Consider the following 25,027-nt stretch of genomic DNA (forward strand, 5'->3'; position numbering starts at 1 on the left):
GTGGAGAAAACATGAGAAAAATCAGATGGATCTGTTAATACTACATTTTATAAATGCTGAATTTGACAGTGCTGTATTTATAATAATAAAATGGAAGTTATTTTTTAGTGGCAATACTGATTTTTTTTCAACCAGAAAGATAGCACCATACTGATTATTTACTACAGGAAGAAAAGTAAATGCTGAAAGAAAAAAAGAAAGAAAGAAAGAAAGAAAAAAAGAAAGAAAGAAAGAAAGAAAGAACAAACAAAAGAAAGAAAGAAAGAAAGAAAGAAAGAAAGAAAGAAAAGAAGAAAGAAAGAAAGGAAGGAAGAAAGAAAGAAAGAAAGAAAGAAAGAAAAGAAAAGAGAAAGAGAAAGAGAAAAAGGAGGGAGGCAGGGAAGAAGGGACAGAGGGATAGAGGGAGAGGGAGGGAGGGAGAGAGGGAGGGAAGGAAAGGCAGTTACAAGATTCACCTTAAACAGTACAGTAGAGGAATAATCAGTAATCACTTGGCTCAAGAGCGCTCACTTGCTGCCGTCGTTGTATAGGTGAGACTGCCCAGCATTTCCTGCTCAAGGTTACCAAAAGGTTCTGTGTGAGAATTTTAGAACATTTAATATACCCGTGATTTGGTTTATAATGCAAGAAGAAAATCCAAGTGGCCTGGAGTCTAGTGAGCTTAATCCAGCTCTTAAATACAGTGCAAGTGCTAGAAAGTCCTGGCTGCATTTAAGAGTGATTTCTCTGGGAACTTCAACACCATGACCTCCTAGCAAATGTGCTCAGGAACTGTAGCAGCAGGGAGCTGTGGAGAGGACCCTAGTTATGGCCCCAGTCTTGTTCTCAGACCTAGAAACCAGCAGAAGCTGTCAGGCTCACTCAGGAACTAGGAATCTCTCAAGTCATGTGGATTCTATCAGGAAAACTGTTATGTTTTCTCATTTCTTTTTCTTTTTTGAAATAGGGTGTATCAGAAAAACTTTTAAGCTTCAGAAATCTTTATTCATAGAGTGATAGAATTAACAAGAACAAAAAATACTAAAAACTGAAAAAAATACAGCAGTAAAGTTCATCCATAGAGTCAGACTAGGTTGAATAAGTCAAATAGATAGTTTAATTAAGAAAGTTTGGTGTCTTTGTATGTATGCATGTTTATGCACTGCTTTCTGGCAGTAGACATGGAGAATAAATGAAGACAACAGATCCCCTCCGACAGCAGTTAAGAGTTGGTTGTGTGCCACCATGTGGGTACCAGAAATAGACCCCAAAGGGGTGGCAACCCAGAAGTTGAGAATTACTGCACTAGAGGGTTCTATTCAGAGTAACAAAAATATCTTCAAAAGGTTCACATGGAACTCAGAAGACTGATTAGGATGGCTCCTATTCAACACACAGTGAAGTTTCATGAATACACATGTAAAAAATGAAGTTTAATTGAATTTACAACAGCTCCAGTCTGACTACGATCAGAACAAGATTGATAATGCAATCATTTCCCCATTTCCGTATGGCAACTCTGTCTTAATATACTGCCACATATATTCACACAATTCAGACTATTCCCACATCTGTCTGCATAACAGTTTTTAATCTTCTAAAACTGAAATCCTATTAGTCAAGTAAGAAGCTCACATTCCCTGACAACTGTTATTCTATTTTCAATCCTGAGGGATTTCTTTCCACTCAATTGTTTTTGCTTTATCATTTGAGACAGGTTCTTACTTATATATCCTGGCCTGGTCTGGAACTTGATATATAGACCAAGCTTGATTCAAACCGAGATTCACCTGCCTAACTTCTTATTGTTGCTGGGATTAAGGATATATGCCATCACACCTAGTCATTTCATTTCCTTAAATTGATACCATTTAAATTGCATGATCTTGCATGCAATGAGTTTTACGGCTATATTTTCATATAAACATATAATATACTTTAACCTGCTCCTTCCAACTTCCTGCTCATTCCTGTACCCCCTGTCTCGCTCCTTTTCCCTACTGGTAGTCCCTTCCATTCCTCTAGACAAATTGCTTTTAATTTTCTGTCATATATTATATAATACAAAATTTCATAAATAGTATCGTGTGTGTATGTGTGTGTGTGTGTATGTGTGTGTGTGTGAGTGTGTGTGTGTAATTTTAAACATCTATTTAAAAATACCATGGTCCCAAAGTTAGAGAAAATGTTCCACATCATCTTTTTTTGGTCTTACCCAATATGCTTATTATCAATCACCAGTTGGATCCACAATCCTAAAAATGACATAATTTTATTAATTTTTGTTGCTGAATAAAATCTCCAATATGAAAAGGATTTTCTATTTTCATTGAGGCATAAAAATCCTACTCATCAATAGGCAGCACTGCAAACTTTCATTACTTTTCTACATTGGTTAATGTTCAAACTATACAATAACACCCATCTCCAAAGATATTTCATTGTAGTGAATATAACAAAAATCCTTCAAATGTTTTTGAAACATATGCACATTATTGTCTATAATCGAACAACTATGAATTAGAACACTAGAAACTTTTATTTTAAAATTTGTATTCTAACTCTTCTTTAAATAAAATTCTTTATGCATAGCAATATAATTTACATGCTAAGTAATGCTATAATAGAATGATATAGTATTGTATATAGTATTAAATGAAAAAGGCAAAATTTTCAGGCTGTAAACCCCTCTCCATAAATTAAAAAAATAAAAAGTCACATTTTAAGTGGATCAGTACAACCAGTGTATTCAGTGGCTAGACATTTCTAACTCCTATTCCACCTATGTTTTTTAAAAAGCACCTATGTGCTTTAGAAAGAATATAACCTTCACAATGATTGCCTCAGAAGAATTCACATTTCCCCTGTGAGAAAAAATTTAAACCAGAAATAATCCATGGGCTGGAGAAATGGCTTATGGATTCAGAACACTGCCTGCACTTGCAGAACACCTGGATTTGTATCTCAGCACCTACACAACACAGTGGTCCATAGCCACCTGTAATTCTTGTTGCAGGGGACATGATACCCTCTTCTGACCTCAACAGGGACCAAATACTCACACAGCAAACAGACATAGATGCAGGGAAAAAAACAGTCATACAATAAAAGTAAACAAAGCTATAAAACTTGGAAAACACTTTGTCTGTGGCCATCCTACCCTGAACATGCTTGATCTTGTCTGGTCATGGAAGCTAAGCAAGGACAGGCCTGGACAGTACTTGTTTATGAATGACTACTTGGGAATAGATTAGGAAAAGGAGCTAGCTGTAAAGTCATGAACATTGCAAAGAAATACTAATATGAGAAATAAATGAAAAAGGTCCAGCAAAGAGAAGAAATTTTATTCTGAACAGGTAAAAATGTGGCCAATAAACTCAAAGCAGAAGTGTTTCACATCACTAATTACCACCTTCCAATGGGCACCCTCTCCTGTTCAGGAAGAAGGAAACTCTTAAATCATCAGAAAAACATGTTCAAACATTCATTTTCTGAAATCAGAAACCACAGTCTCCTCTGAAAAGCTGCAATTGAAAAGTTACTAAATGAAGACAAACATCCTAAAAGCTACAAGTATGTTTAGACATGGTCTCCCTATGCAGATCTGGGTGTTCTGGATCTCACTAGATGTAGAGCAGGCTGGCCTCAAATTCACAAAGTTCCGCTACCCACATTCCCCAGTAGGTAAAAATCTAAGCATACATTTTAGTTTCACTTAAAAGAAAAAAACTGAGTTATATACAAGTAAATACACACAAACATACCCCACACACAAACTGAAGTGTGTTATACATAGCAAAATATCTTAGGTGCTTTTCCATTTCTGTAGATATTGTCTTTTAAAACCATATAGAAAATATTTGAACCTGTGACTTAATAGGTGTGCAATGAAGGCAGTGTAAAGGTAAAGGTGTGAACAGACACTCTGGTTGAAACCTAGCAAGCTCCCTCCATCCAAAATGTTACTTCAAATCTAAACGTAAATCACCATAGAAACCAGTTTCAAATTTAATTTCCTTTCTCCCAGTGTAACTGCACTGACTTCTTTTCTCTGTTCAGGTTTTGTTTATCTCATAGTCATATCTGGCACTCACACCAATTCTGAGAAACAGACCTTTGGGTTTCAGTGGTCATTTCCTTCACTGTTAACTATTCAGTATTCACAGCTTCTAAATCTCAATGCCTTTAATTAACATGTTTAAGACATGGTCTTATTGAATCCAGACTGCAGACTCAATGTGAATCTGAAAACAGCCCTAAACTTCTAATTGTAGTTGGTTGTTGCTAAATTATGGATTCTTCTATTTAACTCCGTTTATCCCCCTGTTTTCACACCCCCAGACAGTAGATAGGAGAGAAACAAGGATAAACAAGTGGAAAGAGATCCCTGAATAGAATTTCTTCCCCGTTGTTTCTTGTTTGACCATGGCTACTTACAAACTGTAACCAGCCTCTCTAAATACCAACAGCACCATTGGGGCCCTATCATTTATACACTCTTTGAAAAGTTGCTGAATTCCAAGTGTCACAAAATTGCAGAAATTATCTGCAGCTGGCAAAACCATGTTTCTGCTAGAACATGAGGCAAATCATGGTCAGCTGTTGCAGACAGCTGGAAATAGTTCGATATCTATACAAATGGAAATAAAATGAAACACACTCATATAGTATTTCTGTGCTAAAAACCCTGAATTATAGAATTCTCAAAAATGCCACTCCATGTGATCATCCAATATCTACCTCCCAATTTCTGGGATCACAACTGTGATTTAACATTGTTGGTTAAAAGAAAAAGTATCAGTTAAGAGCACCCAAGACCAAGTATTCACACCAAATTCTCAGCACAAAGGAGAGTGATTGGCCCTAGAGAGTGACAGAGGTCAGGAAAAATGGAGAAATACAGGAGATAGAGAATGAGGGAGAAGGAGAGGGGAAAAGGAGACTGAGAAAAGAGGAAATGGGTAAGGAGAATTTTGTCCATGGGTGGGGTGGACAAACAAACTGTTTCAAGATAGAGAGGAGACAGAGATGACACACAGGCCAATGGTGGTTTACAAAGGTACAAGGGAGAGCCTGTGTTTGGGAGGGGGAGGTATTTTATTTTAACTGGGAATATTAATTAGATAAGCCAAAGGAGGCTTTTGATTGCTGGACTTCCAATTTTTTTTTTTTTTTTTTTTTTTTTTTGGGTTATTTGGATTTGGTTTTTTCAAGATAGGGTTTCTCTGTGTAGCCCTGGCTGTCCTGGAACTCACTCTGTAGACCAGGCTGGCCTCCAACTCAGAAATCCACCTGCCTCTGCCTCCCAGAGTGCTGGGATTACAGGCGTGCGCCACCACCGCCCGATTTAGACTTCCAGTATTTTAATAACTGGTCCTTGATAGTCAGCTTCAAGAGGAGAGATTGGCCAAATAAGGAGATAGAATTTGGGGACTAGCTTTAGGGATGTAAACTAGTGGTATTTAGCAAGGCCAAGGGAATGAGGGAGAAGGGCAAGCCCTACCAGAGCCATGTCAGTCACATTTGAGGTGACCAGAGTTCTGTTACTGATATGATACAATTCTGAGGAAGGAACTCACCAGCTCCATGCATGCCAGACCAGCGCCAACTAAACTATGTTTTCAGTCCTAATTAAATTATGGTTCTGTAGACCATCAGTAAAGCACTAAATTGAGCAATCAGAGATAAAAGACTCTTCACTAGAGGAATTGAGTTCCTTACCCAGTCTGGATGTGGTCCCATAGGTCTGTACTTACCAAAGGAACACTGTAAACTACTAAGACTGAATAAGAAGCCATACTAGCTTCTTGGTTGGCTGTAGACTCTCTCCCTTTCATTGGTTGCTATGGCTCTATTATTGGCTGAAGGCTTTGTCAAAATATTTCACCTGTACTCTTAGGTCTGGGGTATAAATTAGTATGTCCTGCTGTCACCTGGAAAATCTGGTATTATCATATAATACCAAAACATTAGTTTAACCCCAGGACCTCTCTGAACAACATTCTGCTCCCTTGAAGGAGACTGCTCATGGGATCAATTCAGCCTATAATCTAAAAAGTCTGATTCCCTTTATTTTGTGCTTCTCCAAGGGAGATATTTTGTTGGTCTGAATTTTAACAGCAGGATCTTAGGATTGTCTGAGAGGAAGTGAATGGTGGCTCTTGAATGACTGGTTACGTTTACAAAGCACAGAAGCTGTCATGTTTGGGAGTCCAAGAGCTCCCTGAGTTCCTCTTGCATCTCTAATATCAGGTGAAAGCTGTGATGTGTAAGGTTCTTCTCACCAAGTCATCACACTATCCTATTGGCCTATGTCAGCAATTATAGTACTATACCTAATTTACAAAGTACTTGAGGGTATGAGAGAACAGGCTAGAGTTGAGAAGACAGCTGCCTGGTCAACTCAAAATTTAACCATTTTACTGTGTTGCCCCACTGCAGTGTTTCTCAGCCTTACTGATGCTGTAACAATTTAATAGTTCCTTAAGTTGTGGTGACGCCTCTACTCATAAAATTAATTTCATTGCTACATCATAATTGTAATTTTGATACTGTTTTGAATTGTGTCGTAAATATCTGTGTTTTCCAGTGGTCTTAGGTAACCCCTGTGCAAACAACAACTCCCAAACAGGTTTAAACTGAGAACAGTATGTTTACAGGAAACCTGAACACTGGGAATAGAAGGTCCTGTGACTGGGCAGTAGACAGGTGTGACTCAATTGTATTTAGTGAAATTGAGATTAGAGGCTTCTGAACCCTCTCTACAAGATCTCCATCACTAGCAAACGCTTTACACCTGCCTTGAAATTCTGTCCAGATTTCCTCACATTGCATTTCTTTTTTTAAATTTTTTTAAAATTTTCTATATTCTTTGTTTACATTCCAGATGCTTTCCCCTTTCCCAGTTCCCCCCTTCCCATATGTCCCATAAGCCCTCTTCTCTCCACCCACTCCCTATTCACCCCCTCCCATTTCTCTGTCCTGGTATTCTCCTACAATGCTGGATCAAGCCTTTCCAGGACCAGGCCCTCTCTTTCCTTCTTCCTGGGAATCATTTGATATGCTAATTGCATCTTGAGTATTCAGAGCTTCTGGGCTAATATCCACTTATCAGTGACTGCATTCCATGTGTATTCTTTTGTGATTGGGTTACCTCACTTAGGATGATATTTTCCAATTCCAACCATTTGCCTAAAAATTTCATGAATTCATTATTCCATTGCATAAATATACCACATTTTCTGTATACATTCCTCCATTGAGGGAGGACATCTTGGTTCTTTCCAGCTTCTGGCTATTATAAGTAAGGCTCTGCACCCCATTTTTAATAGGGTTATTTGGCTCTCTGAAGTCTAACTTCTTGAGTTCTTTGTATATATTGGGATATATACTTTGTATATATTGGGATAGAGGGATATTAGCCCTCTATCGGATGTAGGGTTGGTGAAGATCCTTTCCCAATTTGTTGGTTGCCATTTTGACTGCTTGACCATGTCCTTTGCCTTACAAAAACTTTGTAATTTTATGAGGTCCCATTTATCGATTCTTGATCTTAGAGCATAAGCTATTGATGTTCTGTTCAGGAACTTTTCCCCTGTGCCCATGTCCTCAAGGGTCTTCCCCAGTTTCTTTTCTATTAGTTTTAGTGTCTCTGGTTTTATGTGGAGGTCCTTGATCCACTTGGAGTTGAGCTTAGCACGAGGAGATAAGAATAGATTAATTCGCATTCTTCTGCAAGTTGACCTCCAATTGAACCAACACCATTTGTTGAAAAGGCTAGCTTTTTTCCACTGGATGTTTTCCACTCCTTTGTCAAAGATCAAGTGACCATAGGTGTGTGGGTTCTTTTCTGGGTCTTCAATCCTATTCCACTGGTCCACTTGCCTGTCACTGTACCAATACCATGCAGTTTTTTAACACTCTTGCTCTGTAGTACTGCTTGAGGTCTGGGATACTGATTCCCCCAGAAGTCTTTTACTGTTGAGAATAGTTTTAGGTATCCTGGGATTTTTGTTATTCCAGATGAATTTGAGAATTGCTCTTTCTAACTCTATGAAGAACTGAGTTGGGATTTTGATGGCGATTGCATTGAATCTGTAGATTTCTTTTGGCAAGATGGCCATTTTAACTATTTTAATCCTGCCAATCCACGACCATGGAAGATTTTTCCATTTTCTGAGGTCTTCCATTTTCTGAGCAGCAGGGGTGGTCCTACCTGTGTTGCCCATCCTCTCTGCACTCCTGAGTGGTTAGGTACCTCCGTGCAGCTCTTGAATATGTTACACAGTGGCAGAGGGTGGTCCCAAGCTGGAGAAGGAAACCAGAGGGTTTCCATCAAAAGGTTCCGGGTGTGATCCTCTGGTGAGGATGGTTCTACTTGTGCAGGCAGGCCCCTCTGCACTCCTGGGTGGATAGCTACCTTCCTGTGCCACTTGAATATTGCGCACTGTGGCAGAGGATGGTCTCAAGCCGGAGACAGAAACCGGAAAGCTTCTTCCTGAGGGTTCCAGATCGGATCCTCTGAGCTGCAGAGCAGATCTCACCTGTGTTGACTGTCTGCTCTGTGCTGCTGGGTGGATAGCTAGCTTCCTGCACCATTTGGAGATGGCACACTCTTTTTTGTTGTTGTTGTTGTTTTTGTTTTTTTCAAGACAGGGTTTCTCTGTATACCCCTGGCTGTCCTGGAACTCACTCTGTAGACCAGGCTGTCCTCAAACTCAGAAATCGTCTGCCTCTGCCTCCCAAGTGCTGGGATTAAAGGCGTGTGCCACCACCGCCTGGAGATGGCACATCTCTTAAGGCCACATCTTAAACTCTGTGAAGGAGTTTAAGTGTTTGGTGGAAGGAACTTTGTGTATGTAATTGAAGATTTTGAGAGATCATTCTGGATTATAATGTGGGTGGGAAAGCTACTTCTAGAGGATGCCTGTCTTCCAAGAGTGAGGCCAGCTGCTACCCGTCTACTGGGCAGGGATGGAGAAATGTCAGGCTGATCAACTCAGCTGCAATCCAGGGCTTTGAGATGGCCCACTCCAACATCTGTGAACTACTGGAGCACGTGAAGGGGCTGATCCTTCAGAACCAAAGCTGCAGGATCTCTGTGAAACAGGGCAACAACAGGATATCCAAGAGGAATCCTGGTGAAGATCCAGTATTGACAGCATAACAGAAACCAGAAGCTTCGAACCAGACCAATGACTCATCACAATGAAATATTGCAAAAAGCATGAACATAACAGCTTCCATGATGCGATGGTTTGTTGTTGTTCTTTTTTGTTTTTTGTAATTTGGTTTTTCCCCCTTTGGGGAGGAGGCTGCAAAGGCAGAGGACAGAGTGGAACTGAAGTGCATGATATGAAATTCAAAGAACCAATACAAAGTTAAGAGGGGGCAGGCATGGAGATGTATGTCTGTCATAGTTTATGAGAAGACTGAGACAGGAGGTCTCAGTCTCTCTCTTTCTCACACACAAACAGGCAATGAAGGCAGGTGTTGGGGTGATGTAGCCTCAAATCAAGGTTTATAGTAGCCACTAGCTGATAAAATGCAGACTCTTCTCAGAGCCACAGAGGGATTTTGGCCCACAGACACCTAGGCCTCCAACTTCTTACCTCTGAAAGTGTGAGAAAATAACTTTATTTCTTTTGAGATAGTCTCTTATAGGTTAAACCAACTTTGAACTCACTATGTGTCTATGGATGACCTTGAACTCCCGTTCCTCTTTACCTCCAGAGGATCAAGTTTATATAGTGCTGGGGATCAAACATGCTAGACAAGTACTCTCTACCAACTAAACAATACCACTTTTGTTGTTGTTTGAGACAGGGTCTTTCTATATAGTCTTGGCTGTCCTGGAACTCACTATGTAGACCAGGGGGCTTTAGACTCACTGAGATTCTGCCTCCCAAAGTGCCACAAAATTGTGTGTCACCACACCCTGCTCTAACCTACACAACTTGCCCCCTATTTGTTGTTGTACCCCAGCCAGCTAGTAACATCAGAGTGTGAATTCTGGTGAGGCATACTTTCCCCACATTTCAAAAAGTACTCCATGCCCTGGTCCTGCTGCCTGTGGTTCTGAACACTAGAATATGAAATGCTCTCCAACCTATTGGGCTATCCTAGTAGAATTTGGGACTTTACAAGGTGAGGTCTGCAGGAAGCAGGTTTCTGTGGGGAGTATCTCCAGGGATGAACCCAGTCCCTGGGTCCTTCTTCTCAATCCTTTCTGTCTGCAAGTCAGTGAACAGCTGCTCCTGCATACTAATGCTGCCAAAATGTTTCACCCAAGGCCACAAGAAGCAACCGTGGGCTAAGCTCATAAACTGTGATCTCCATTTTCTTCCTACCTCACTCTATCAGTCACCTGACCGAGTGCTGACTGTAGACCCTCTGGAGGGCATGGACCCCTGCAACAACTCTGCTGTGCCAAGGGACAAACTTGCTGTTTGAATTCACCACCTGGCTCAAGAAGGCCACTTTTTCTAACTGTAGCTGTTATTCATTTTGGACTGGAGGACCTAGTGACTTCTGGTATGTTGGCCTCTATCACCAGGTGGCCACAGATACTTGCTGCATTCCTCTATGGTCTCCTCTTTTGTTTGCCCAGCACAGGTTTACATGGATCAGGAGCTTTACCTGAGGAGACTCACACTAGTATTAGAGGTCAGTCTCCTGGCTGGCAGACATTTGCTAATTACTGACCCGCCGAGGATGGCCCTGCCATCCATGCCATCTGGAAGTGGGCAGGTAATGTGTATCCAGCCTGGGGAGTCATCTCTGAACCATGATATGAATTAGCCTTTTAAAAACAAGAATAGGCAAGGACGCACAAGAGGTAAAGGCACTTCTGCCAAGCCTGACAACCTGAGTTTAATCTCTGGGGCCTATATGGTAGAACTGTTAGGTTTCAAAGCCTGGACAAAAAGCTGAGGTGCCTATTTAACATATTAAAGTGGGCTTGGCCTCCAGGCTCCCTGCATCCCTCAGTCCCAGCCTGGCTAGTGTACCCCAGACCCTACCCCTAAGTCTTCAGTCTAGGGGTTTGGACTGTTCTCCCTATATAATCCAACCATTTTGCTTACCCACTCTCTTTGTACCTTTGAGTCTCCTAGCTGCTGCATCTGGAACCCATCCCCATGGCACAGCTCAGTCTAATCATATCTACTGTAGACTCTTGGATGCCCCTGCCTTGGGCTATGCTCTTCCATAGATCTAGAATAAATTTTCTCCTCTACCATATCTAGGAATAGTCATCCTCTTTTCCTTGTTTTCTTTTCTTTCACTCATTCATTTGGTGGCAAAACCTGGGGCTAATCATGTCCTTTCTTTTTTTATTTATTTTTTCATTCATCTGGTACCTGGGACCAGTCATGGTTTCCCTTTTCTTTTTTCTATCTTTTTCTCATTCAAGGAGAGAACTGACTCCTGCAAGTTGTCCTCAGATCTCTACACATGGCTATATTATATATGTCACACACATATACAGAAAATAAGCAAATAAATAACAAAAAGGACAAAAATACTTAGGTATGGTAAGTTACAACTGTAAACACAACCCTTGAAATGGTGAGGCAGGAGGATTGTGAGTTTGGGGCCAGCCTAAACTGTTTCAAACTAGAAAGGGCTGGGGGTGTAACTACCTCAATGGCAGGGTACTTGCCTACCATAACTAGAGCTGTGTTCTAGTTCCAGCACTGCAAGAAAAAAAGCAAACAAGGCTAGTTCAGTAGGTAAGTGCTTCTTCCCACATGGCCTAATGATATGAATTTGATCCTTGGAACCCAAATAAAGGCAGAAGAATTGACACTAAGAAGTTGTCCTGACCCCCCAATACATACAACACACCACTCATATACATATACAAACAAATTTTGAGGGCTGGGTGGCTCACAGGGGTCTATACTTCAATTCCAGGGGATTCTACACCCTCATACAGATATACATTTAGACAAAACACCAACACACATAAAAAAATAAATAAAACGAACCAAAGGAAAAAAGTTGTCCCTACTCAGTATTTTTTAATTTTTTTAAATTTTAGGGCTGGAGAGTTGGTTCAGTGATGAAGAGTGCTGACTGCTCTTCCAGAGGTCCTGAGTTCAATTCCCAGCAACCACAAGGTAGCTCACAACCATCTGTAATGGAATCCAATGCCCTCTTCTGGTGTGTCTGAAGACAGTTACAGTGTACTCACATACATACATAAAATAAATCTTAAAAATTTTTTTTATGTGTATGGTGTCCTTGGAGGTCAGAAGAGGGTGTTGGATTCCCTGGAACTGAAGTTACAGACAGTTATAAGCCATCATATAGATTATGGGGATCAAACCCGGGTCCTCTGCAATAGCAACAAGTACTTTTAACTACTCTCACTTCTTCTCCCGCGACCTATATGATACGTACTTGCTTAATTAAAAAAAAAATGGCTTTGTTGGTCTTTCTATGGACTTCCTATCCACTCAGAGGCCACAATCCTTCCTTCTGTTCTTCCAGAAGAGGTCCCAAGCTCCATCTGCTATTTGGCTATAGCTGATGTGCAGCTTGGTCTTCATGTGGGTCTGAGCAACTGGAGCAGGGGCTATCCCAAAAGCCGTTGCCTGCCTGTATGTTCTTCTAGCTGGGCTGCCTTGTCTTGCCTCAGTGGAGAGGATGTGCATTGGTGGGAGGATACCAAGGGAGCCCCACTTGCTCAGAGAAGGGGAGAGGGGATGGGGGAAGGATTGTGGGAGAGGGTAACCAGGAGGGGGCCTATGAACACAATGTAAAGTGAATAAGTAAAAATTAAAAAAAAAAAAAAGGTAAATGGCAAGCAAGAAGAAACAAAACTAGAGGGGAAAATTGTTTTGACAAGGGCTGGAGAGATGGCTCAGTGGTTAAGAGCACTAACTGCTCTCCCAGAGGTCTTGAGTCCAATTCCCAGCAACCACATGGTGGCTAAAAACTATCTGTAATGGGATCTGATGCTCTCTCTGGTGTGTCTGAAGATAGCAACAGCAACAGTGTACTCACATATATAAATCTTTAAAAGAAAAAAATTTTTTAATTAAAAAAATGTTTTGATAAAGAAGCAAAGACATCCTACCTTCTAGAGCAGTGCTCTTACTGGTGCTGTAGCATATTGGCATCACCTTGAGCCTTGTAATCTGCTGTTAGGCACAAGCAGATGGGAATGCAGTGGCTACTGCAGGCACAGCATGTTAGGAGTGACAGGCACAGGGGCTGGAGAGATACAATGGTAAGAAGCACACAATTCTCTTCCAGAGGACCAGGTTTGACTCCAACAAAAGCAGAAGCATAGACCAATGAAGTGGAACAAAGGACCAGGGGACATATCCATACAACTACAACCACCTATTTCTAACAATAGTGTCAAAAGCATAAACAATAAAAGCAAAATGTTGAAAGAGACGCATCTTCAGCTGGGTGGCAACAGAGATGGTGCACACCTTTAATGCCATCACTCAAGAGGCAGAGGCAGGTAGTTCTCTGAGTTCAAGGCCAACCTGGTCTACAACTGGTGAGTTCCAGGAGAGCCAAGGATATTCAGAAAAAAAATCTGCCCAGAAAAACAAAAAACAAAACAATATCAAAAACAAAAGAAAAAAAAAAAAGAAATGAAAAAAAAAAGCATTCTCAACAAATGGTGGTGGGAAAGCTGGAAGTCCACATGTAGAAGAATAAAATTTATATTCATAATTCTCATCCTTGTGCACAAATTAAACATGAATTGGCTTTAACTAATTCTTGCAACTCTGAAAACCTTCATCGAAAACCCTTCAAGGATAATAGGGAGAAGCAAACCTGGTATGGTGTTGTAAGCCTTCAATTCTAACAATGGGGAGGCAGAATCTCTGTGTAGCCAAGGACACAACGAGAGGTCCTGTCTTAAAAAAAGAAAAGGACTTTTGAAAGGGATGAATAATTGCAAAAATTGGCAAATGGGATTACATAAAATTAAACCAAGGACGCAATCAGCAGAGTGAAAAGATACCACACGGAATGTGGCAAAATCTTTGCCACTTATACATATGACAGAGCATTAATATCTAGAACCCATAAACACCATAAACATCCAATGAACAACAGAAAAGGAGAAATCCAAAATGCATTAATGTAAGAATTCAAGCCTGCATCACAGGGAAATGCAAACAGGAGTTCACAGATACTCCATTCCATTTTAGCCAAGTCACAATGGCTACCACCAAAAAAACCCCAAACATGCTGAATATGTGGGACTTCTTGTAGGAAATGAAAATCACTATGGAAGTTCCTCAAAAGACCAAAAGTAGAATGACCACAAGCCAGCTATGGCATCCTAGACATATATCTAAAGGATCACTTCAACACATAGCAGAGATTCCTGCATGTCCATCAGCACTATTCTCAATAGCCTAGGACTGCACCAACAGGTGGACAGCTGCGTATAGAGTAGAGTATTGGTCAGCTATAAAGAATAAAATTTCAGCCGGGTATGGTGGCACACGCCTTTAATCCCAGCACTTGGGAGGCAGAGGCAGGCAGATTTTTGAATTTGAGGCCAGCCTGGTCTACAGAGTGAGTTCCAGGACAGCCAGGGCTACACAGAGAAACCTTGTCTGGGGGGGGGGGGGGGGGAAGAAAAAAAAAAAGAATAAAATTTCAGCATTTACATGGGAATGGGTAGAAGTCAAGGTTGCCAGATTCAGGATGACAAATAACTGCATGTTCTCATGTGGTGAATGTAAAAGTTGAGGGGACAAAGGGACAAAAGAGGACAGCGAGAGAGAGTATAATCACAGGACATGATGTGTAAAAATATATAGTTGAAGTACATGATACACATGCAAAAAAAGTCATGAAACTGATTATTTCACACAGTACATGTCAATAAAAGAACAGAACAAAACCCTGCTGTTTAGCACTGCCATTGCAACTGGTGTTCATAGCTACAACTTCTAGAAAAGAAGTTTCATTGCTTCACCTTTAATCCCAGTTCTCTGGAGGCAGAGTCAGGTGGATCTAAGGTTTACCCTGGTCTACCTAGGAAGTTCTAGACCAGCCTAGGCTATGTCATGGATTTTATCTCAAACAAAACAAAAAACCAAAACAACTAACCACAGAAGAGACTTCTTTCCTTTAGCCCGACTGACCACTAGCTTCAGACTTTGCAGCTCCTCTATTTCGCCAAGCCTTGGGTGAAATAATGGTGCAGAGCCAGAAGCTAATTACCTTTATCTTGGGCTAGTTCTAGCTCCAGGACAGCCATCCTTTGCCCATCTGTCTGAACTAATATCTTGCAATCTATTAACTTAGCAGACCACTATCTTCTACCATCCCCAAAGTTAAGAATGTCATCATACGGCATCTTGGACCTACAGAAAAACTTCTTCCACCTTGCCTCTCTGATGTACCCATAAATGTATTTAATGTTGCCCTGGCTTATTCTTTATTCTGTAAAACTCTAATACCTCATGAAACTTTCTACATTAGAACATGGAATTCGAGGTAACCTGAATCTGTGTTCCTGGGCTATGATCACTCAAAATGGCTCCAGAATAAAGCATCTCTTTTTTGGGGTAAGTACTAGGTTTTTGTTTTGGGTTTTTTGTTTTTCTACCAACCTCATTCCTTAGGCCTTAGCTATCCTCTGGCCAGAATGTGGCTAGTGTGATCTACACAGCTATTAAACTTTCTCAACAGCAAGGCCTTGCTGCCTCCTCTTGCATACACACCACAGCAACACTTCAAAACCCTTTTCCTCTACTGTAACATAGGAAGCCTTGCTTTCAGCCTGAATTTTCTTTTTCCTTTCTTTGAGACATATCTCAGTAGGTAGCCCTAGCTAGACTGATACTACATAGTTCAGACTGGCCTAGGACTTGTAGCATTTGCTCCTGAGACTCCTAAATGTGTGTCCCAACGGCTGGCTCGCAAAGTTTTCACCGTCTCCATTAAACCTAATCGTTTCTAGTTTTTGCTGTTTTTAAGATGCTAAGGCACAGATCCAGGTTCTTCTTCTCTGAGACAGGTGCTCGTCTACTGTGGCCTACTTCTGTTGCTTGAAAAGGGCAAACAACTCTTTTACTTCACACTCGGAGACCATTGTACAGTTATTAACCAGCCTGACATCAATACTGTCTTATTTGTGGAAACAGACACTTAACAAGGGGAACATAGATACCACTTTTAGTAGTAGAATGTATTTATACATCAAGGTCACTATCCTGTCCGGGTTCAGCCTGCAGTGTCTCAAAAACAATTTCTTATTTTTTCTTGAGACAGGGTTTCTCTGTGTAACCCTCACTGTCTTGGAAACTGTCTATAGACCAGGCTGGTCTTGAACTCACAGATATCCAGCTGCCTCTGCCTCCCAAGTGCTGGGATTAAGAGGATTGTCACCACTGGCCTAGCCCAAAACATTTTTTTATAGGAGTAACACAGACTTGCTGATCACAGACAAGCATTACAGTGTAACAGTAGTACAAGAAGTTTGAAATATGATAATTGCTAAACCTGCAAAAGACATTAAGAGCCTATATTCATAGACTTAGTATGTGCAGCCTATAGATAAGTGTAGAACTTGTGAAGTATATTATGTTGAAGTATGCCCATGCCTAGTCACCCAACCCTCATGTTTCTGGAACAGAGGCCTCCATGTGTTTGGTGAACTTGTATCTGGTCTGCAATGGACCTCTGGGCCCCCAGTCTGTTTAGGTCACTACCCAACACCAGCAGTGCTGGCTAGAGAGTATGAGGTCTTCTTTTGGGCAGGCTGTGGGTGGAGGAAGTCTGCCCTAGAAGCACTGATACTGGTGTAACTGTGATGACAGTTTGTTTCCTGTTGTGTCTGGGTATATGGGAGTGAAAGAGCAGTGGGCTCTTAATTTCCATTTGAGTAAACCAGGCGGTGGTGGCGCATGCCTTTAATCCCAGCACTTGGGAGGCAGAGGCAGGCAGATTTCTGAGTTCAAGGCCAGCCTGGTCTACAGAGTGACTCCAGGACAGCCTGGGCTACACAGAGAAACCCTGTCTCAAAAAACAAAACAAAACAAAAAACCAAAAAAAGAAAAAAAGAAAAAAATTCCGTTTGAGTAATTATAAAGTTTTAAGCTTACTTTTTCAGCAAACTTTTAACTTAACCACAAGCACTCCTCAGTATACTATAGCCCACACTGGGTACCTCCATACAAGCTGTGCCCACTTAGTGACAGTATACACCTAGTGCTTATGATGTGGTCAGAGAACACTCTATGTGGTGAGCCCAAAGACACCAAAAGTAAAGCTCTCTAAGCATGTAACAGCCCATGAGAAACACCTGTGATAACCACCACCAGCCCAAAGTCTCAGAAAAAAAAGTCACCCAAAATAAGCAAAATAGGACCAAACACAAGGCATCTGGAACAATGAGGAAATGAGAATCTTCCTTTAGAAGATTTATTTTTTTCTCAGGAATTTAATATATGACCCATTGAAAGTTAGCACCTGAGCACCTTACTCCTGGAGGGTACTCCAGGAATGATACTGATCCCAAATGGCTGAATTCAAGGAACTACAGGCTGTGTGGCTTTCTACATTGCAGATATGTGACCTGGAAAAGTAAGTCTACTACAGCAGAACACAACTGACCTGGGGAAAAACGCCAACACAATCTTGGGGAAAAGATTTAATGTAAATATTCACCCATTAGGATGTACAAATAAATAAGCGCAGAAGAGCCAACAGAAAAAAACACAAACTGCCAATTTATCTCCAGTCTTAGATACTTCAATTCTAAAATACTAATACACAAATTAATAAAAGATGTAGGACATTCAATATAAACATCCCCAAACAAAAAACAAAATCAAGGATAAATGCTATTTCTTCCTATGTATCAAGACTACAAATAGCATTTAAATACTTTATTATTCAAATTAAGAAATTATACATTTTTGTCTGATAATTGTCATTGTCTTAAAAGTGTCATTCAGTTTTACCACATTTAAAAGTATATTGCTAATTCTGGTCACCTAACCCCAACAGCACAAAGAGCCTTCAGGCACAAAGATGCTGGACTTGGATGAGAAGCAGAGTCTGGAGTCCTCCCCAGCTCCAAGATGATCCTTGCCCTGCTTCCTTTGCAGAGGCTGACGTCAACTGGCAACAAGTTGGACCCTGATAAAGTGCCTAAGTGAGAATCACCTGGCCTGATGCTCTTCCCTGACAGATGCCAGGGATGCTGTCTTCTTATCAAAACAGTGGCAGAAAGCAGAGGTGCTGAGGCCTGGATAAGTCCCCCCAAGATGCGCAAGATGATGGGCAGTACTGCCAGGCCAGGAGGGCACGTGGATCATGGAGAGACGCAGCCCACCACTTTGGTTCAAATGACTTTAATAAAAGCTGCAGTGCCCACATCCCCCAGTTGCCAACTCACTGCAGGTGACACAGTACCTCAGGAAGTGTAGGGACCCAACTCCTCCGCCTCCTGGAAAGCTTTCCAGGCATAAAGCAGAGACGGGCAAAGAGAAATGAGGGCAGCAGTCACCTCACACCCACACAGCCATGTCCAAACCTCATGATGCAGGTCAGTAGGAGTCTGAAGACAAGCATGCGATTCCCACCTGGGGGACATGGCTTAAAAAGCACAAATAAAATAATACTAGCGTTATCCATTTTCCAAACCTAACCACTTTGGGAAAAGGCAGCAGGAAAAATGCCTTCAGTTTTTACAATTAGGCTTGTAAACAATCAACCACATGAGAAGCAGTGGCTTGGGGCTCTGTGTATCAGCCCCAGATTTCTGTTTGCAGATACTGGTGCCTTACCCAGGAAGGGAAATAAACTGGGTCAGCAAGGCCAAAGCTTCATCTTTGGTTAATTTCACTGAGTTGCCTCTATTCTAAAACCTGTGCTCTTCTTGGCAAAATTACTAAACCAGCCACATAGCACATAACAATAGCTAGGTTATGTGAAAAGCAATGTCCATCTATGTATGTGACTGTGTCACAATAAAATCATCTAAAAAAAAAAATCAGAAAGGGAGGGGTGCTAGACAGAAGGCCTGAGGAGAGCCAAGGGTCCTGCCTGAGTGCTCTCTAGGGTCTGGTAGGTGCTGGCTGCCTTTGGGTCAGATCAAGTTCTCTGGGCTCAATTCAGCTCAGCTCAAAGCCAGCAGCACACTCAATGGCATACAGCAGCTTGCTTCGCAGCAGGGCTTCATCATAAAACTCTGGGAGCTTCAGCAGGTTCATGCAGGTGCTGGCTGTAGGTAGCCGCTCAAGATCAGAGCCTCCATTGTGAATGCAAAACGCAGGGTATAGCTCCTAGAAGACAGGGCACAGGATGTGGTTAGAGGGTTCTGGCATAGCCTGGAGCCCACCAGAGCTTGCTTGCCAGTTACTCTGGAAGCTGCTTTTCTCAAAAATATTTTTTCTTGTAAAAGTTTTTATCTTAAATTATGTATATGCACTAGTATGTGTGTGTGTGCATGTGAGGACATCGCTCAGTAGCCAGAGGTGTTTGGATACCCCTTGAGCTGAGTTACAAGTGGTTGTAAGCTACTGGACATGAGTGTTGGGAACTGAACTTGGGTCCTCTACAAGAGCCCTAGGCCACCTCTCCAGACCCCTTGCCTTTTTCTGTTGCTGTGTGTGTGTGTGTGTGTGTGTGTGTGTGTGTGTATTTTTGGTTTTTGAGACAGGACTTCTCTGTATAGCCCTGGCTGTCCAGGATTTCCATCTGTAAAGCTGCTGACCTTAAACTCCAAGATCTACCTGCCTCTCGCATTCTGGGGTTAAAGGCAAGCACCAACACTGCCCAACTTCATTATGGTTTTAAATATCTTTGAACATTATATTTTATTTGTGTGTGGATACATACATGTCACAGAACAAGCAGACAACTACTTGGGAGTCAGTTCTTTACTTTTACCACATGTGCCAGGGTGCTGAACTCAGGTTGTGAGGTCTGTTGCTTTTACCTGGTGAGCTACCTCCCCAGCTGTGCCCAGCCACCCCCACCCCCACCCATCCCCACACACAAACACACACCACACACACTTTTTTTGGTTTTTTGAGACAGGGTTTTTCTGTATAGCCCTGGCTATCCTGGAACTCACTCCGTAGACCAGGCTGGCCTCGAACTCAGAAATCCGCCGGCCTCTGCCTCCCAATGCTGGGACTAAAGGTGTGCACCACCACTGCCCAGCTCAGACACACTTTTGAATTGGTGTTTTGCTTCCATTTATGTCTGTGTGGAGGTGTCGGATCCTCTGGAAGTGGAGTTACAGACAGTTCTGAACTGCCATGTGGGTGCTGGAAATTAAACCAGGGTTCTCTGCTCTTAACCTCTGAGTCATATCTCAAGCCCTATTTATTTTTAATTATATAGAGGGCACAAGCTCCAAGTTATAGCAAAATGATGAATTGCTCAATGTGCTCACAGCAAAATGGAGAGGACAAGCTGCATGTGCTGCTGCTCCCCCTTCCACCCCCCCCTTTGGATTTTCAAGACAGGGTTTCTCTACCCTGGCTGTTTTAGAACTCTTTTGGTAGACCAGGCTAGCATAAAACTTACAGATTTTCAGTCTCAAACTTACAGATCTGCCTTTCTGGGATTAAAGGTGTATGCTACCATCCATAGCTACCCCACTCCCCTAAAAAAGAAAAAAAAGTTATTTATTTTGTTTTATGTGTATGTCATATGTGTCTGGGGCCTAAGGAGGTCAAAAAGGAACATCAGATCCCTGGAATTGTAGTCATAGCCAGTTGTGAGGCACGACATGGGTATTCTGTAAAAACAGCTATTGCTCTTAATAGTGAGTTATCTCTCCAGCCTCTGATACCTACCTCTTATCAAAGTCTCCAGAAGTGGAGACAGGACTACGACTGAATTGAGAGTTTGAGACCAGACCTTATTACAGAGTAAGATCCTAATCTCAAAAGAGAGGTAGGGGGAGGGAAGGGGGAAGGGTAAGGGTAAGAGGGAGGGGGAGAGAGATGGAGGGAGAGGGAAAAGGAGAGACAACATTCAAGAGAGAGAGAGAGAAAGAGAGAGAGAGAGAGAGAGAGAGAGAGAGAGAGAGAGAGAGGGAGGGAGGACAGCAAGGGTTGGTTGGACACTTCAAATGAACTTCAGTATGAATACTGAATTTCTAAGTCATGTAGATGTGTCAACAACACATATAAAAAACATGACAGAAATGGAAGCAAAGCACAATCTCTATATAAAAAGCAACTAACTCGAGAGACCTATTCACTGGTGGATCAACCATATAGCCAGCATGATTTCAAGTTACTAAAAAAATTTTAAATTGAGCCAGGAAGTGGTGACACAGGCCTTTAATTCCACTATTCCGGGGGTAGTTGCAGAGGAGTTCTGTGAATTCAAGGCCATCCTGGTCTATAAGATGAGTTCCAGGTTAGCCAAGGCTATATAAAGAAACCTTGTCTGGAAAAAACAAATAAAAAAAATCAAATTACATTAAATGTAATGTATGTGTGCATGCACACACACCATGAGCACCTATGGAGGAGGTCAAGAGACAACTTGTAGGAGTTACTTTCAGCTATGGGGGACCTAGGAATCAAATCAGGTCATCAGTCTTGGAGGCAGGTACTAAGCTATCTCACCAGCCCCACTGATATTTTATTTTGTTTTAAGCTGGCAACATAGTCTGAGCTTGTGTGATGAATGAAGGCTGAATGAAGAGTGAATAGCTTCCAGGTATTAATGAACAGTATATTGCCCCTTCAGAGTTGATAGTCAATAAAAGGGACAGCTCTAGGGTGTAGAGGAATTTTAATCCAATGACGTGGCTACTCTGTCTGGAATATAGACATGCCCTTAACACACACCTTTAATTCCAAACAAAGTTATCTAATTGAGGAACAGACAAAATGATAAACCAGATACACTTAACTCTCATGCAAACAGCAAAAGAGAAAGTGTAAGGAGAGGCAGCTGAGTTGAGCGGAAGTCAGTTCAGTCACTTCTGTTCAATCAGTTGAATTCAGCTCAGTTAGTAAGTGCAGTGAGTGAGGTTGCAGTGCAGTGGAGTTTAGTTCATTAGTGAGTTCATGCAGTTTAGTGCAGGTCAACAAAGGAAGCTAAAATCAGAATAAGGAGCCAGAAAAGTAGAACAAATTGCCAGAGTTAGTTTGAGGCCAAACAGAGCAATTCAGTGAGAGCTGAGAGAAGCTAGATTGAATTAGCTGTCTTGGAGAGTTTGATCAGAACAGCTGTGTTGAACCAGCTGGCCAGAGTTCAAAATGAACTAGGAAGAGTGAGCATATTCAGCTGTAGGTCTCAGAGACAATTACATGAGGTGAATAAAAATTACTTTTATGAAAGAATATTAAAAGCACTTAAGAGGAAAAGGTCAAGTAAAATATAAAGGAAGACCTGTCCAGTCCTGACTTCCTTTAGTGATGAACTGCAACGTGGAAGTGTAAGCTCAATAAACCCTTTCCTCCCCAACTTGCTTCTTGGTCATGTTTGTGCAGGAATAGAAACCCTGACTGAGATAAATTGGTACCAGCGTAGTGGGGTATTCCTGTGACAACTTGACCATGTTTTGGGGAGACTGTGGAAGGACTTTGGAACTCTGACCTAGAAAAGCCATTAGAATATTAAGAGCTTGGTGGAAAGTTCTGTAGGAGCTTGGAAGACAATTTTAAGAACCGTGCAAAGGATGGAGGCCTGGCTTGTGAAATTTCAGAGGGAGGATTAAAGACTCTAACAGTGGCCATGTTTTGATTGTGAAGATTCTGTGCTTTGGTTAGCTGGGGCTGAAGAATCAGCTGTGAGTAACAAGATACCAGAACAACTAAAGCAAACCTTTGTGTTACTGGGACTATTGATGCTGGTTAGCTGGAGCTAAGAAATTAGCAGTGATTCTTCTTGGAAGTGTTTTCTGAGAGCACAGAGAGTGGGTTCCAGAGATAGCCACAGTTGTATTTTGTGCTGTGGCTGGACTTGGTACTGTGTAAGAGTCACCCAGGTGGTACTGGTTTTGAAGGCATGAAGGGGTCATGAAGAGCAGCTGAGGCTCTTGGCACAGTGAGAGGCCACCGAAGGCCATTGGTGAAGGTGCAGCCTCAGTTGCAATTGATGGCCCAGGACTTGAAGGGGTCATGTATAGAAACAGAGGCTTGTCACCATGAAGAGAGCCTATGAGAGGCTATTAGTGAAGCCTAATTACAGTAGAAGTCAGCAGTGTTTTGGAGATGCCAGTGCCATGAGATGACCACCAAGAACAGCAGCAGCAGTGGAGTACAGGCAGCTGGAGCCTAGAAGAAAAGCTGTGTGCTACAAAGGGCTGAGCTGGAGAAGTGACCCCTGGAAGAGCCCGGAAGATTGTGAGTTGGATCCCAGACATTGAACCATTGGAGTTTGAAGGAAGAAAGTATTTTAGTGGAACCCATAGTTGAGAGACTTTGAATTTTTAAAAGACTTTGAATTTTAAAGATATTGGACATTTTGAAGTGATTGAACTTTTAATGTGTAAAGACTGTGGGACTTTTAAAGTAATTAAGATCTTAGGGATGAATAAGAAATAAGGGTTGAGGCTTAATAGTGATGTGTTTGTGTGTCAAGTTGACAAGGGGTCAACTGTACTGGCTGGTTTTGTGTGTCAACTTGACACAGGCTGGAGTTATCACAGCGAGGGGAGCTTCAGTTGGGGAAGTGCCTCCATGAGATCCAGCTGTGGGGCATTTTCTCCATTGGTGATCGAGTGGGGAGGGCCCCTTGTGTGTGGTACCATCTCTGGGCTGGTGTTCTTAGGTTCTATAAGAAAGCAGGCTGAGCAATCCAGGGGAAGCAAGCCAGTAAGAAACATCCCTCCATGGCCTCTGCATCAGCTCCTGCTTCCTGACCTGCTTGAGTTCCAGTCCTGATTTCCTTTAGTGATGAACTGCAACGTGGAAGTGTAAGCTCAATAAACACTTTCCTCCCCAACTTGTTTCTTGGTCATGATGTTTGTGCAGGAATAGAAACCCTGACTAAGACACTTATCAAAGGAAAAAATCTACCAAGATGAACTCTCAATTCTGAACATCTATGCTCCAAATGCAAGGGCACCCACATTCATAAAAGAAACTTTACTAAAGCTCAAAGCACACATTGTACCCCACACAATTATAGTAGGAGACTTCAACACCCCACTCTCAACAATGGACAAATCATGGAAACAGACACTAAGCAGAGACACAGTGAAACTAACTAAAGTTATGGAGCAAATGGATCTAAAAGATAATTATGGAACATTCCATCCTCAAGCAAAAGAATATACCTTCTTCTCAGCACCTCATGGTACCTTCTCCAAAATTGACCATAACTGGTCACAAAACAGGCCTCAACAGCTACAGGAATACTGAAATAATTCCATGCACCCTATCAGATCATCATGGCCTAAGGCTGGTCTTGAGTTCAAACAAAAACAACAGAAAACACACATACACATGGACACTGAAGAGTGCTCTACTCAATGATAGCTTGGTCAAGGAAAAAATAAAGAAAGAAATTAAAGACTTTTTAGAATTTAATGAAAATGAGGACATATCATACCATTATGGGACATAATAAAAGCAGTGCTAAGAGGAAAACTGATAGCTCTAAGTGCCTCCAAAAAGAAAATGGAGAGAGCTTACATTAGTAGTTTGACAGCATACCTGAAAGCTCTAGGAGAAAAAGAAGCAAATATACCCAAGAGGAGTAGACTGCAGGAAATAATCAAACTCAGGGCTGAAATCAACCAAATAGAAACAAAAAGAACCATGCAAAGAATCAACAAAACCAGGAACTGGTTCTTTGAGAAAATCAACAAGATAGATAAACCCTTAGCCAGACTAACCAGAGGGCTCAGAGGCACTCCCCAAATTAATAAAATCAGAAATGAAAAGGGAGACATAACAGAAACTGGAAATTCAAAAATTAACCAGATCCTACTACAAGAGCGTAAACTCAACAAAATTGGAAAATCTGGACGAAATGGACAATTTCTAAATACATACTGGGGCCAACGTTAAAAGAGGATCAGATAAACCATCTAAATAGTCCTGTAAGTCCTGAGGAAATAGAAGCAGTT

The 25,027-nt window shown here is 41.6% G+C and overlaps 1 protein-coding gene across 1 annotated transcript in view; it reads right to left on the minus strand.

The window, feature by feature from the left end:
• Positions 1-17,605: 17,605 nt before the first annotated feature.
• Ube3c (ubiquitin protein ligase E3C) overlaps positions 17,606-25,027 on the minus strand; it is a 114,470-nt gene continuing 107,048 nt past the window's right edge. Inside the window, exon 23 of the mRNA XM_052172945.1 lies at positions 17,606-19,262. Within this exon, the coding sequence (XP_052028905.1) occupies positions 19,092-19,262 (171 nt within the window). The 3' untranslated portion in view covers positions 17,606-19,091. The remainder of the gene's footprint in view (positions 19,263-25,027) is intronic.

Source organism: Apodemus sylvaticus, chromosome 2 (assembly GCF_947179515.1).
Source record: "Apodemus sylvaticus chromosome 2, mApoSyl1.1, whole genome shotgun sequence".
Classification (NCBI taxonomy): domain Eukaryota; kingdom Metazoa; phylum Chordata; class Mammalia; order Rodentia; family Muridae; genus Apodemus; species Apodemus sylvaticus.